Source organism: Hemiscyllium ocellatum, chromosome 35 (assembly GCF_020745735.1).
Source record: "Hemiscyllium ocellatum isolate sHemOce1 chromosome 35, sHemOce1.pat.X.cur, whole genome shotgun sequence".
In the NCBI taxonomy this organism is placed as follows: Eukaryota; Metazoa; Chordata; class Chondrichthyes; order Orectolobiformes; family Hemiscylliidae; genus Hemiscyllium; species Hemiscyllium ocellatum.
Window position 1 is genome coordinate 23156371 of NC_083435.1, and position 14278 is coordinate 23170648.

The 14278-nt window shown below is 48.8% G+C and overlaps 1 protein-coding gene across 1 annotated transcript in view; it reads left to right on the plus strand.

The window, feature by feature from the left end:
* Nucleotides 1-9488: 9488 nt before the first annotated feature.
* atat1 (alpha tubulin acetyltransferase 1) overlaps nt 9489-14278 on the plus strand; it is a 53807-nt gene continuing 49017 nt past the window's right edge. The window contains exon 1 of the mRNA XM_060850383.1: nt 9489-10018. Coding sequence (XP_060706366.1) covers nt 9924-10018 — 95 coding nt within the window. The 5' untranslated portion in view covers nt 9489-9923. The remainder of the gene's footprint in view (nt 10019-14278) is intronic.

Sequence of the window (14278 nt, forward strand, 5' to 3'; positions counted from 1 at the left end):
TGGATGAATATATGAATATGAAGGGTTTGGAGGGATTTAGGGCAGATGCTGGCAAGTGGGACTAGATTAGGTTGAGATATCTGTTTCTGTGCTATCCGTCTCTGTGACTCTATGGTCGCCATGGATGAGTTGGACTGATGGGTTAGTTTCCATGCTGTGAATTTCTATGACTATAAAAAGAAAGATATTGAACCTTTAAAGCTTTTTTTCCCCCAAAACCTTTGAAATGACTCCACAGAGGCTGGTATCCCATCACAAAGTAACCCTTTCTTAATACTGTATGATTCCTTGGCACTGACCAAGTTCCTTCAGAACATAGAACATTACAGCGCAGTGCAGGCCCTTTAGCCCTCGATGGAGCGCCGACCTGTGAAACCAAGCTGAAGCCCGTCTCATCTACGTTATTCCATTATCATCCATACGTTTATCCAGGGGCCATTTAAGTGCCCTTAAAGTTAGTGAGTCTATTACTGTTGCAGGCAGAAACACACAGGCAGGAGGCTGGAAGAACACAGCAAGCCAGGCGGCATCAGGAGGTGGAGACCTCCAGTCCAGAAAAAGGCTTACACTTGAAACGTTGACTTCTCCACTTCCTGATGCTACCTGGCTTGCTGTGTTCTTCCAGCCATCTGCCTGTGTATTTCGGATTCCAGCATCTGGAGTTTTTTTTTTGTCTCTAACCAAGTTCCCTCAGAGCCAGTTCTCAGAGTGAACAGAACCTCTAACACTCCTGATCTTCCTTTTTACTTTTTCTTTTCTTTCCATGCCATGTGTGTGCAGGTGTTGGACACAGTGAAGAACAACAAGTGGGTAAATCTTTATTTATATTCCACCACCAGGAAGAAAGGAAACACCCGAGTGGCAAGTGGCCAACAGTGCCCTTCTCGACAAAGGGAAATGCTGCGTGATCAAAAAGGGAAGGGGCAGTGGGGGAAGCAGGGATTAAATCAAAATAGAGTTGGCGGGGAAAATAAAGCACTCCACTCTCTGCTGTGCCCAACTCTTCCTGAACAGCTCAAGAGCGTTGATGGACACTGCATGCTTCTTCTCCAGGGACATCTCAGCTCGGACGTAACAGTGGAAGAGTGGCAGGCAGTCAGCCCTAATGACCTCCTCCACGGCCCACAGCCAGCACCGGTTTATGGCCACTTTGGTCAGGCCCCTGATATTCCTGTTCTCTTTTTTCTTTTTTTCAAAGTGTGAACAGAACAGAAACCTACCTCCTAACTGCGGTAGTGCTCATACTTTCCCCAGCACCCATGGTGTGTGTGTGCAGGTGTAAGACACAGTGAAAGACACAACGTGTACGAATCTTTTATTCAATTCCCACCACCAGGAAGCAAAGAAACACCCAGGTGGCCAGTGACAAGCAGTGCCCTTCACATCAAAGGGCAATGCTGTGTGATCAAACAGTGAAGGGGAGGGCAGGGACTAAATCAAAATAGAGTTGGAGGGGAAAGTGATGCACTCCACTCCCTGGGGCACTCACGTCTCCCTGAACAACTCCAGGGTGTTGGTGGACACCGCGTGCTCCTTCTCCAAGGACACCCGGGCCCTAACGTAACCGCGGAAGAGGGGCAGGCAGTCAGCCCTCACGACCCCCTCCACGGCCCGCTGCCTGGACCTGTTTATGGCCAGTTTGGCCAGGCCCAGGAGCAGACCCACGAGGAGGTCTTCAGACCTGCCCTCCCTCCTCCGCACCGGGTGCCCGAAGATCAGGAGCGTGGGACTGAAGTGCAACCAAAAGCAGAGGAGAAGGTTTTTGAGAAAATCAAAGAAGGAGTGCAAACGCCCACACCCAAAATACACATGGTCCACGGATTCCACAGCGCCACAGAACAAGGAGTCCGTGAACCATCGCAATCTGCAGTTGCAGGGGACACTCTTGTTGTTCTTTTTTTTCTTTTTTTTCTTTATCTTTCTTTTTGCTTTTTTCTTCTTTTTTTCTCTTTCTTCTTTTTTCTTTTTTTTTTCCTTATCCCCACACTACTGCCTAACTGCGGTAGCGCTTATCTTTTCCCCAGCACCCATGGTGTATGTGTGCAGGGACACTCCTGTTGTTTTTTTTAAATAGAGTTGGAGGGGGAAAATTCCCTGTTTATATTTTTTTTATTTTTTTAATTCAATTTCCAACTCCCCTTTTTTACCTTTTTTTTCCCCAGCACCCATGGTGTGTGTGTGTGTGTGTGTGTGTGTGTGTGTGTGCAGGTGTGAGACACAGTGAAAGACACAAGATGTGCAAATCTTTATTCAATTTCCACCACCAGGAAGAAATGAAACACCCGAGTGGCCTGTGACAAAGGGCAATGCTGTGTGATCAAAACAGTGAAGGGGAGGGCAGGACTAAATCAGAATAAAGTTGGAGGGGGAAATGATGCACTCCACTCCCTGCAGCGCCCACCTCTCCCTGAACAACTCCAGGGTGTTGGTGGACACCGCGTGCTCCCTCTCCAAGGACACCCAGGCTCTAACGTAACTGCGGAAGAGGGGCAGTCAGTCGGCCCTCACGACCCCCTCCACGGCCCGCTGCCTGGACCTGTTTATGGCCAGTTTGGCCAGGCCCAGGAGCAGACCCATGAGACGGTCTTCAGACCTGCCCTCCCTCCTCCGTATCGGGTGCCCAAAGATCAGGAGCGTGGGACTGAAGTGCAACCAAAAACAGAGGAGGAGGTTTTTCAGAAAATCAAAAAGGGAGTGCAAACGCCCACACCCAATATACACATGGTCCACAGACTCCACAGCACCACAGAACAAGCAGTTGGGCTGGGAGTCCATGAACCACTGCAATCTGCGGTTACAGGGGACACTCCTGGTGTTCTTTTTTTTCTTTTTTTCTTTCTTTTTTATCTTTCTTTTTTGTTTTTTTCTTCTTTTTTTCTCTTTCTTCTTTTTCTTTTTTTTTCTTTTTTTTCCCTTACCCCCACACTACCGCCTAACTGCGGTAGTGCCTATCTTTTCCCCAGCACCCATGGTGTATGTGTGCAGGGACACTCTGTTGTTATCTGTTAGCCAGAATAACAGCTCCAATCAGGGAATGCATATTCTGTGAGGTCCACCTGGCTGACCTTGTTACAATCATGACACCCTTAGCAGGAAGCCGACTAGATTATCAATGTTGAGTAGGGTTCTGGGAATCACTTCCCACTGTCCTTTGAAATAATTTCTTCGAGGAGAAAGTGAGGTCTGCAGATGCTGGAGATCAGAGCTGAAAATGTGTTGCTGGAAAAGCGCAGCAGGTCAGGCAGCATCCAAGGAACAGGAAATTCGACATTTCGGGCATAAGCCTGATGAAGGGCTTATGCCCGAAACGTCGAATTTCCTGTTCCTTGGATGCTGCCTGACCTGCTGCGCTTTTCCAGCAATATATTTTCAGAAATAGTTTCTTGTCTAGCGGAGAGACTTGACTGCCGCAATCTAACATCCAAGGCATGTGATTAAATATTGGTCAAACAGGGAGATGTTAAGGAACATCTTAAAAGAATGAGAGGTCAAGAGACAAAATGGCTGAGGGAGGAAGTTGCACATAGCCTCTGTAGCAACAAGTACATTCCCCCCGTGGTGGAGAAATAAAAATCAGGGATGTGCAACAGGCTGAAATTGGAAGAACACCGAGATCTTGAGTATGTTTGATTTGCTGGTAGTTACTGCAGCAGGCATGAGCAAAACCATGGACGAATTTTGAAACAAGGATGAGAATTTAAGAATCCATGGTTTGTCAGACAGAACCCGATTGTATTATCGAAGAGGCTGTAAGTCTAAAAATTCATGTTGGCTTTAAACAAGACATTGAAATTTTGAAAATCTTGGCACGGTGTCTGGAGAGGGTCAGTAATGGTGAGAAGGGTTTGAGTTCGAGGGCAAGGCCAATGATTTTTATCTTTCCCATGTATCACTGAGGAAATTGAAACTATCCAAAATGTTGTGGCAGGTAAACAGCTTGGCCACACATTAGTTGCAAAGAAGGAAAGCAGAAGATGGGCCAGGCATGCTCAGTGTACATTTGAAGCCTGCACCTATGTCTGCAAATGTCACCACTAAGGGGCAGCATGTCAGTAAGGAAGGAGCAATAAAGGGCAGACTTTGAGGACAATGGAAGTAATAATGGTTCATCCAGAGCCGCTCTGTGACGCAGGACTGTATGCTGTTCCCCAGGCACAATTTGCGACAGCCATGGTCTGCACCTGGAGAAGCACCAGCTTGATGAAAGATGCTCTTTGGTCTGCCCGAGACTTATTAATCTTCCAGTGCAAAGAACTGACTGGCACATTCCAAAACTCAGGACTATGTGCTGAGTGATGCACTGAGGGTGGCACAGTGGTAAGCTCAGCTGCCTTATCGTGCCAAAGATCCAGGTTTGGATGCACCCTCAGGTGACTGGTGTGTGGAGTTTGCACATTCTTTCTGTGTCTGCGTGGGTTTCCTCTAGGTAATCCGGTTTCCTCTCACGGTCCAAAAATGTGTGGGTTAGGTGTGTTTTACCTGCCACACATTGTGTTTAAATTCCTATATTCAGTAAGAGAACTATGAGTCGACTCTTATATACGATAATATTCGTTTATTGAACACAATTAATATTAGTATACCAGAAACTAACAAAAAATAACGTATACTATAAATTAACAAAAAATAACTGCAAACTATCTTCTGCTTTAATTTTGTATGACCATATACCACCACACTGGAACTTGGCCAGGCTCCATGTGATGATTTCTTCTTCTTCTTCTGATGGCCTTGCAAGGGTCTTCTCTTTCAGTGGTTATCCTCAAGTTACCACCCTGAGTGGGGTCTTGCAGTGATTCTTATCCTTCCGAGTCTTCGCGCCCTTTTGGGAGGGTCTTGAGGATCTACCAATGGATTGGTCAGGTTCGATTACCCAGATCAATGAGATCCAACCAACTGTTGATGCATTGACAGCGGGGTGGGCCTTAGGTTTTGCCTGAAACGTCGATTTTCCTGCTCCTCAGATGGTGCCTAACCTGCTGTGCTTTTCCAGCACCACTCCAATGTAAACTCATTATGGTAGGTGCTGGGTGCATGTAACATTCTCCAAATAAGGGTGCTATGCAACTGTGTGTCTAGCGAATGACTCAGTGTTCCAGACTGTCCTGAGGGTGACATTCCATTGCCCCATTCAAATCCAACTTCAGGTTGTGTATTGCGCAGTCTGCAGCTGCCATGTTTGTTTGCAAACTGTCTGAGGGCAACTGCAGTCTGTCTGCATTCTGCACCATGTGGGTTTTTTTTTATTTCAAAATATACTTTATTCATAGAAATAAATCTTTGGTACCTGTAGAATTTGTCATGTCGTTCATAGATATATACATTCCCGACTCAGGCGACTGTCTGTGTGGAGTTTGCACGTTCTCCCGTGTCTGCGTGGGTTTCCTCCGGGTGCTCCGGTTTCCTCCCACAGTCCAAAGATGTGCGGGTCAGGTGAATTGGCCATGCTAAATTGCCTGTAGTGTTAGGTAAGGGGTAAATGTAGAGGTGTGGATGGGTGGGTTGCGCTTCGGCGGGTCGGTGTGGACTTGTTGGGCCGAAGGGCCTGTTTCCACACTGTAAGTAATCTAATCTAATCTAATCTAATCTAATGTCTTAACACTACAAAGAACAGATTGAATTAATCGAATTTACAGTTATCCTATTTACAGTCCCTTTATTCACCATCCAGTCTCTTATTATACAGCTGTGGCTTCAGCGGAACCCACCTAGTGAGTGGGTGCCCTGTTAAATGATTGCAAAGGAACCTTCTTTAACCCCCAGTTTATGGGGTTACCATTGTCCATTTGACAGTCCTGTCTCTGGGGTAGCTGTCTGCATCCCCATGGTGAGCTCGAACTGCTGGACCTTCGCTGGGCTGAGGTAGCTATCCAGCTCCTCACTGGGGTCATTTACCCGCTCTGGTGTCATTGAGCCAAGGCAAGGGTCCGCACCTTCCAGTTCTGTGTCTGACAATAGGACTGTCAGAGGATCTGCACCATGTGGATTAGCACAGTCATTTTAATCAAAGTTAAATATCACACAACACCAGGTTATAGTCCAACAGGTTTACTTGGAAGCATTAGCTTTTGGAGCACTGTTCCTTCATCTTGCATGTGAGATGCCGTGTGTGTGATGCTGCCTCTGCCCTAATGTTCAGGCTGATTCTACTTCTGAAAAGGGGATTTACAGAATCTTACATAGATTCATGCAGTTTTTGAGCAAAATAAAATGTAATTCTGCAAGTACATTGAGGCACAGCCAGCCTCTCACAGAGCACCTCATACCTTTTCTGAGCTGACATGGCACCTATTGTTAAAGTTCACTTGAGTACCTAACTTGAAATAAAAGTTCTGGGATTTACATATGAAATAACTGAAACCAACATGGTCATTCTATAAGATGAGAGACTTAACAAACAATCCAGGACTTTTTCAATGTATAATTTCAGTGACATCACACTGTACACTTGCTATAAATTCTGTGTCTTACGATCTCATACTCTGCAACCACCTGATGAAGGAGTAGCGCTCCGAATGCTAGTGCTCCCAAGTAAACTTGTTGGACTATAACCTGATGTTGTGTGATTTTTAACTTTGTACACCCCAGTCCAACACCGGCATCTCCAAATGATTTTAGTCAAGACTAGCTTGTATTTCCCAGCATGTTTTAATCATTGTCCATCTTTTGTAACTCTATGGTAAATTTATTAATGTCCATCATAAATTCATTATTTCCGGTGGTCCATCTGGCCCCAGGTGGATTGGCCGGACTAATTTGTCCATAGTGCTGACCAGGTGGACTAGACATGGGACATGCAGGGATAGGGAAGGAGGGTATGGGTGTGGGTGGGATGCTCTTCAGAGCATTGGTGTGGACTCAACAGGCCAAATGGCTTGCTTCCACACTGTAGGGATTCTTAAGCTTGGGGAAGCTGCCACCAAGGTGCAGTGTGGAAAGGCCACCATTTAAGTCAAAACATAATGAGGGTCTGTTAAGTTTTGAGATAGCTGAAAATGTGTTGCTGGAAAAGCGCAGCAGGTCAGGCAGCATCCAAGGAACAGGAAATTCGACGTTTCGGGCATAAGCCCTTCATCAGGAATGAGGAAAGTGTGTCCAGCAGGCTAAGATAAAAGGTAGGGAGGAGGGACTTAGGGAGGGGCGATGGAGATGTGATAGGTGGAAGGAGGTCAAGGTGAGGGTGATAGGCCGGAGTGGGGTGGGGGCGGAGAGGTCAGGAAGAAGATTGCAGGTTAGGAGGGCGGTGCTGAGTTCGAGGGAATCGACTGAGACAAGGTGGGGGGAGGGGAAATGAGGAAACTGACGAGGTGGGGGGAGGGGAAAGAGTTTTGAGATAGCCATGTAATCTTAATGCAAATATAAATATTTTCCTTTCCTGTTTAGACAACGTCTGTTGCAACTGGATTGAAGGTCTAATGATAACTTTCAAAGTTCCACTGCTTTTTTTTTCTTCAATGTCTGTACTGAACTGTTTTGAATATTTTATGTTTGCTTATAGATAATCTATGAATAAAATATACCTTTGAAATAAAAAATGTGATGTCAGGAAGAGTTGGGAATAAGCAGGGAAAATACTGAAACTCTACATTTCATCATTTAGCACCTGAAGGAAAAGATATGCAGATTAGCCTTTGGATTTGACGAGATTGAGAACTTGAAACTTAATCTCTGGGACTGGACATGAGCACCCACAGATCAAAAGTAGATGTACTCAAAATATTGTATGTTTTCTTTGTTTGCACATTTTAGTTTAGACACTCTAAGACTGTTAAATGTTTAGGAAAAATAGCAACTCTCAGGCATTCAACAAACATCCAATGGAAGAGAGGTCACTGGACTCAAAATGTTAACTTTGCTGTCTCCCACAGATGCTGCCAGAACTGCTGAGGTTGGAGTCATAGAGAGGTACAGCATTGAAACAGACCCTTTGGCGCAATGCATCCATGACTACTAAATATCCTAACTAAAATCTAGTCCCATTTGCCAGCATTTGACCCACATCCCTCCAAACCCTTCCTAACCATATACCCATCCAGATGCCTTTTGAATGTTGTAATTGTACCAGCCGCAACCACTTCCTGTGGCAGCTCATTCCACACACGTACCACCATCTGAGTGAAAAAGTTGCCCCTCTCACCTTAAACCTAAGACCTCTAGTGTTGGACTCTCCTGTCCTTGGAAAGCAACCTTGATGATTCACCCTGTCCATGCCCCTCATGATTTTCTAAATCTCTAATAAGGTCACCCTCAGCCTCCAAAGCTCCAGGGAAATAAGATCCAGACTACTGTGGTTCTCCCTATAGCTCAAACCCTCCAACCCTGGCGACGTCCTTGTAAACCCTTTCAAGTGTTACAATAGCTTTCGCACTAGGCGCCAGTTCTTCATTAACACCCTGGTGGGACCGAACATTTGACAGCAACTTTTTTTGTTTCGAACAGTTAAAAAAGCATTTTGTTTTAGGTTAGATTACCTACAGTATGGAAACAGGCCCTTTGGCCCAACAAGTCCACACTGACCCTCTGAAGAGTAACCCCACCCTCCCACTCCCCACCTCCCCACCTCCCCCTGACTAATGCACCTAACAATTTAGCATGGCCAATTCATCTGCACATCTTTGCATTGTGGGAGGAAACCCCCGCGGACACAGGTAGAATGTGCAAACTCCACACAGTCAGTCACCCGAGGCATGGGACCCTGGCGCTGTGAGGAGGCAGGGCTAACCACTGAGCCAGGAGGGCTAACCGCTGAGCCACCGTGCCGCCTAAACCAGAGATTGATTTATTTTTGTTTTGGGGGGAAAAAAAAGAAAGGAAAGAAGCTAACAATGCAGCGGTGAGGAGGTGCCTTCCACAGGGTAAGGTGATGTGTTGGTGCAGAGGGGGCAAGAATGGGGGCTGCAAGATGGCAGCCAAGGGCCCACTGCAGTGAGAGGGGCTCTGCAGGTGGCTGAGGGCGAGGAGGTTGTTGGGGGCGGGGCGCGGGCGCGGAGGGGCGGGGCGTGGGGGAGATGGGCGGGGCGTGGAGCGGAGGGGCGGGGCCGGACTGGACGCGGGGAGGGGAGTGGCGTGGCGAGGCGGGGCCGGGCAGGACGCGGGGAGGGGAGGAGTGGGGGCGTGGCGGGGGGAGGGCAGGGCGGGGCGTGGCGGGGAAGGGAAGGGCGGGGCAGGGAAGGGAGGGACGGGGCGTGGCGGGGAAAGGAGGGGCGTGGCGGGGAAAGGAGGGGCGGGGGAAGGGAGGGGCGTGGCGGGGAAGAGAGGGGCGTGGCGGGGAGGGGCGTGGCGGGGAAGGGCGTGGCGGGGAAGGGAGGGGCGTGGCGTGGCGGGGAAGGGAGGGGCGTGGCGTGGCGGGGAAGGGCGGGGAGGGGCGTGGCGGGGAGGGGAAGGGCGGGGCGGGGCGTGGCGGGGAAGGTAGGGGCGTGGCGGGACAGGACGCTCGCCCATTGTCCGCACCCGGCGCCTCGCCCAAGATGGTGGCTGCGCGGCGACGCTGCCCTTCTCCGCCGGAAGTGGGTGCCGGTCGCCCCGGGCGACTGGCCTGATGCTGCTGCAGGAGGAGGGAGGGAGTTGGAAAGGAAAGAGAATGATTTAATGTGTTTTAACCGCCCCCACTCCCCGGCCCGAGTGGAAAACCGTTACCCGGGGATGAGAAGCCGCCTTTGACGGTGATGTGAAGGAGGAGGCCGTTGCGGGTGGGCGGGGCCTGTCTCCCCCCGCCCCCCCTCCTCCACAACATCATTGTTTTATCCTCAGTGTCGCCTTTACAAAGATATACTTTCACTGCGTGTTAATCCTGCCTTCGCTCGAGTGGCCTTTTGTTTTAAACCATGTGTATTTTTCCGGTTTCCCACTTGGCCGCTGGTGGATTTCCCTCTCTCTGAGGTTTTATTGTGTTTGTCCCCCCCCCCCCCCACAACAACAACATCATGGAGTTCCCTTTCGATATTAACCCCCTGTTCCCTGAGAGGGTCACCGTCCTGGATCACCACCTGCAGCCCGGCCGGAGGAACAATTCCAGCAAGTAAGTGCCCCTGGGGTGGGGGGCGTCTGATTGTGTTTCAGTCTACACCCCCACCCCCCCCAACATCTTCCCCTCCCCCCTCCCCCCAACATCTTCCCCCCCCCCACCCACCCAACCAACCAACCAACCAACATCTTCCCCCCCCACACCCCACAACATCTTCCCCCCCCCCCCCCACCCCCCACAACATCTTCCCCCACAACATCTTCCCCCACAACATCTTCCCCCACCAACCAACATCTTCCCCCTCCCACCCACCCCCCCCAACATCTTCCCCCTCCCACCCACCCCCCCCAACATCTTCCCCCCCCCACCCACCCCCCAACATCTTTCCCCTCCCCCACCCACCCCCCAACATCTTTCCCCTCCCCACCCCCCCCAACATCTTCCCCCTCCCCCACCCACCCCCCAACATCTTTCCCCTCCCCACCCCCCCAACATCTTCCCCCTCCCCACCCCCACCAACATCTTCCCCCCCCACCCACCCACCCACCAACATCTTCCCCCCCCCCACCCACCCACCCACATCTTCCCCCCCCCACCCACCCACCCACCCACCCACATCTTCCCCCCCCACCCACCCACCCACCCACATCTTCCCCCCCACCACCAACATTGTCCCCCTCACCCCCACCAACATCTTCCCCCTCCCCACCCCACCCCACCCACCCCGCCAACCTCCCCAACCCCCCCAACATCTTCCCCCCCCCCCCCCCCCAGGCAATGGTATAGCTAGATCTATTCTGTAATGTGGTGTGACTCAACCTGCCCTGTCATGTTTCTGTTTTTTCCAAGTTTTGTCTCAGAACACTGTGGGCGGCACGGTGGCACAGTGGTTAGCACTGCTGCCTCACAGCGCCTGAGACCCGGGTTCAATTCCCGACTCAGGCGACTGACTGTGTGGAGTTTGCACGTTCTCCCCGTGTCTGCGTGGGTTTCCTCCGGGTGCTCCGGTTTCCTTCCAAAGATGTGCGGGTCAGGTGAATTGGCCATGCTAAATTGTCCGTAGTGTTAGGTAAGGGGTAAATGTAGGGGTATGGGTGGGTTGCGGGTCGGTGTGGACTTGTTGGGCCTTAGGGCCTGTTTCCACACTAAGTAATCTAATCTGACATCTCCTTTGTACTTTCCATTTCTTTGTTGTCTATCTCTCTCCTCCATAAGAGAGTCTTATGTTCACCATGTTATTACTGAGCGTTCTGTATCATTCTATCCATTCAGCTCTTGCTCCGCAAATTTTTCATTTTCATATGTTTATCCAGTTCTCGTTTGAAAGTTACTGCTAAATTTTGTTCCACTGCATTAGATAGTGTGATCCTGATGATGGCAACTTGCTGCATATTTTGGTACCCAACACTTCAGCTTGTAGGGGTAGAGTAAATGGTTATGGTCACAAAGAAGATTGATGAGGGCAGAGCAGTGGATGTGATCTATATGGACTTAATTAAGGTATTCGACAAGGTTCCTCGTGATAGACTGGTTAGCAACGTTAGGTCACATGGAATACAGGCAGAACTAGCCAGTTAGATAAGAACTGGCTCAAAAGTAGAAGACAGAGGGATAGTGGACGGTTGCTTTTCAGACTGAAGACCTGTGACCAGTGCTGTGCCACAAGTGCTGGGTCCAATGCTTTTTTACCACTTATGTAAATGATTTGGATATGAACATAGGAGGTTTAGTTAGTAAGTTTGCAGATGACACCAAAATTGGAGGTGTAATGGACAGTGAAAAAGGTACTTGGTCAGATGGGCCAATGGGCTGAGAAGTGGCAGATGGAGTTTCATTTAGATAAATGTGAGGTGCTGCATTTTAGAAAGGCAAATCAAGGCAGATTTATACACTTAATGGTAAGGTCCTGGGGAACGGTGCTGAACAAAGAGACCTTGGGGTGCAGGTTCATAGCTCCTTGAAAGTGGAGTCGCAGGTAGATAGGATAGTGAAGAAGGCATCTGTTATGCTTTCCTTTATTGGTCAGAGCACTGAATGTAGAAGTTAGGAGGTCATGTTGCGACTGTACAGGACATTGATTAGGCCACTTTTGGAACATTGTGTGCAATTCTGGTCTCCCTCCTATAGGAAGGATGTTGTGAAACTTGAAAGGGTTCAGAAAAGATTTGCGAGGATGTTGTCGGGGTAGGAGGGTTCGTACTATAGGGAGAGGCTGAACAGGCTGGGGCTGCTTTCCCTGGAGCCTCGGAAGCTGAGGGGTGACCTTATAGAGGTTTATAAAATCAGAGGGGCTTGGGTGGGCTAAATAGACAAGTTCTTTTTCCTGGGGCGGGGGAGTCCAGGACCAGAGGGCATAGATTTAGGGTGAGGGGAAGATATAAAAGGGTACATAAGGGGCAACCTTTTCACCCAGGGTTGGTGCGTACATGGAATGAGCTGCCAGGGGAGGTGGTGGATTACAACATTTAAAAGGCATCCAGATGGGTATGTGAATAGGAAGGGTTTAGAGAGAGATGGGCCGGGTGCTGGGAAATGGGACTAGATTAATGTAGGATGTCTGATCAGCATGGACGGGCTGGACCGAAGGGTCTGTTTCCATGCTGTGCATCTCTATGACTTAGCAGACAGACTGGGTTGCTATCAATGTTGTCAGCTGAATCCTGTACTGTGCCTCTTACTGGAGGGAGGGAATTGTCTGACTGAGATGTGACAGCTGCCCCAACAGATAGGTCCTCTGCTGCATCCCACCCACTCAGCTCTCACTAGATCATGAGAACTTTCAAGTGTGCTTCCCAAATGTTTCCCACCGCTTTGTTTGGAAGGTGCAGTTGGTGTGGTGAGTTGATGCAGTGCAGCTTACAAACACGATGCACACTGCTTTCACTGCACAGCTGTGTTACACTGAGTGACTATGGTGGATGAGGTGCCTCTATCCTGAAAGTTGTTGGAGCTGCGTTCATCCAGGCAAATGGAGGGTACTCTGTCACACTCCTGATCTATGCTTTGGCCTTGGGGAGGAAGAAGCAAGTACTTCAAGAATTCAGACTTGTAACCGCAGTATTTATCTGGCTAGTCCAGTTCAGTTTTTGGTCAATGGTAAGGAATTTAGTGGCCGTACTCCTGGTAAATTGTTAAATTATTGGGTGGTGGGGTTTGTGAGAAGCATTTACGGTCTGTCTTGTTAGAGTCTTTGCTTTGTACCTGTGTTGTCTAATGTTCCCAGTGAATAAGACATGAAATGTCCATCATGAGTGTGCTCAGCGATGGGTCTTGTGCTCCCCTTACTCGGAAGAGTTAAATAACCCTGTGATCTGTTGGATTTTGTCAATTGAATAGGGGAAGGAGTGACCTTGTGTATATCTGAGTCATTGAAATCCTCAGTGGTATTTAAGCTTCCTGTTTTTCTTTGCCTGTTTGTCTCAGGCAACTCCGTTGCAGTCACAAACTCGGTGAGCTGGGGGAGGGTGTAGCTTGTGTTATTTTCTTTGGGTCCATGTAGTTGGAGTTGGTGCAACATTCTGTGCTCCAACTGGGATTTGGTTTCAAGCCACTGAAGGAACTGTGATTTCTCCCAGAATCTGTAGACACAAAGGAAGAGGAAATCAGCATTGGGCTGAGAAACGACCTGCTTCCTCCCTCCTTGGTGTTCCTTCATTTTAAAGGATGTGAGGAATGAAAGGAAGATGGAAAGGTCAGGTGTGAGGAAACCTGTTTCCTGCCCTCACTAACAGTGAATCAGGGCTCAAGCTAGTGATCGAAAACAGATGAACTTGTGTTGAACCTGTGAGAGGTGATTATTATAGGTCTTGACAACACTTTGCAAAATCGTTTGGATGAGCAAAGGCCTTTGGGCCATTTGTCCTGACTAAATACAAATTTCAGCTTCCAGCTAATTTCTGCAATGTGTCCAGTCTCTATCATTGCTCAAGTTCTATCTAAAGAAATGCATCTTAACGTCTCCTTTATAATTAGTTTTATCTTGGGAAAAGGATCTCTGTTTGCCACTCTGTCCTTCCCCTCTCATCCACTCCACCATTGTCTTGTTGAGGTCATGCACCATTCTCCAGCTCTAATACATGTGTGCGATTAACTGCCCCCCTCCCCCAAACCTTATCTAAACTGGTGCCAACGAATCAACAAGCTGGCCTGATCCAATGGCCTCTGTCGTGGTTATCCTAACGTCCTTGCTGCTTCTCTGAATTATATTGAGATTTTGATGCCTAGGTGTGACTCCTTTGTTTTTCAACTCCACGAGAGTAAAGGATTTATGACACTCTGCTGTAAAGTGCGCACAGTCTCCTCACAGAACTGTAC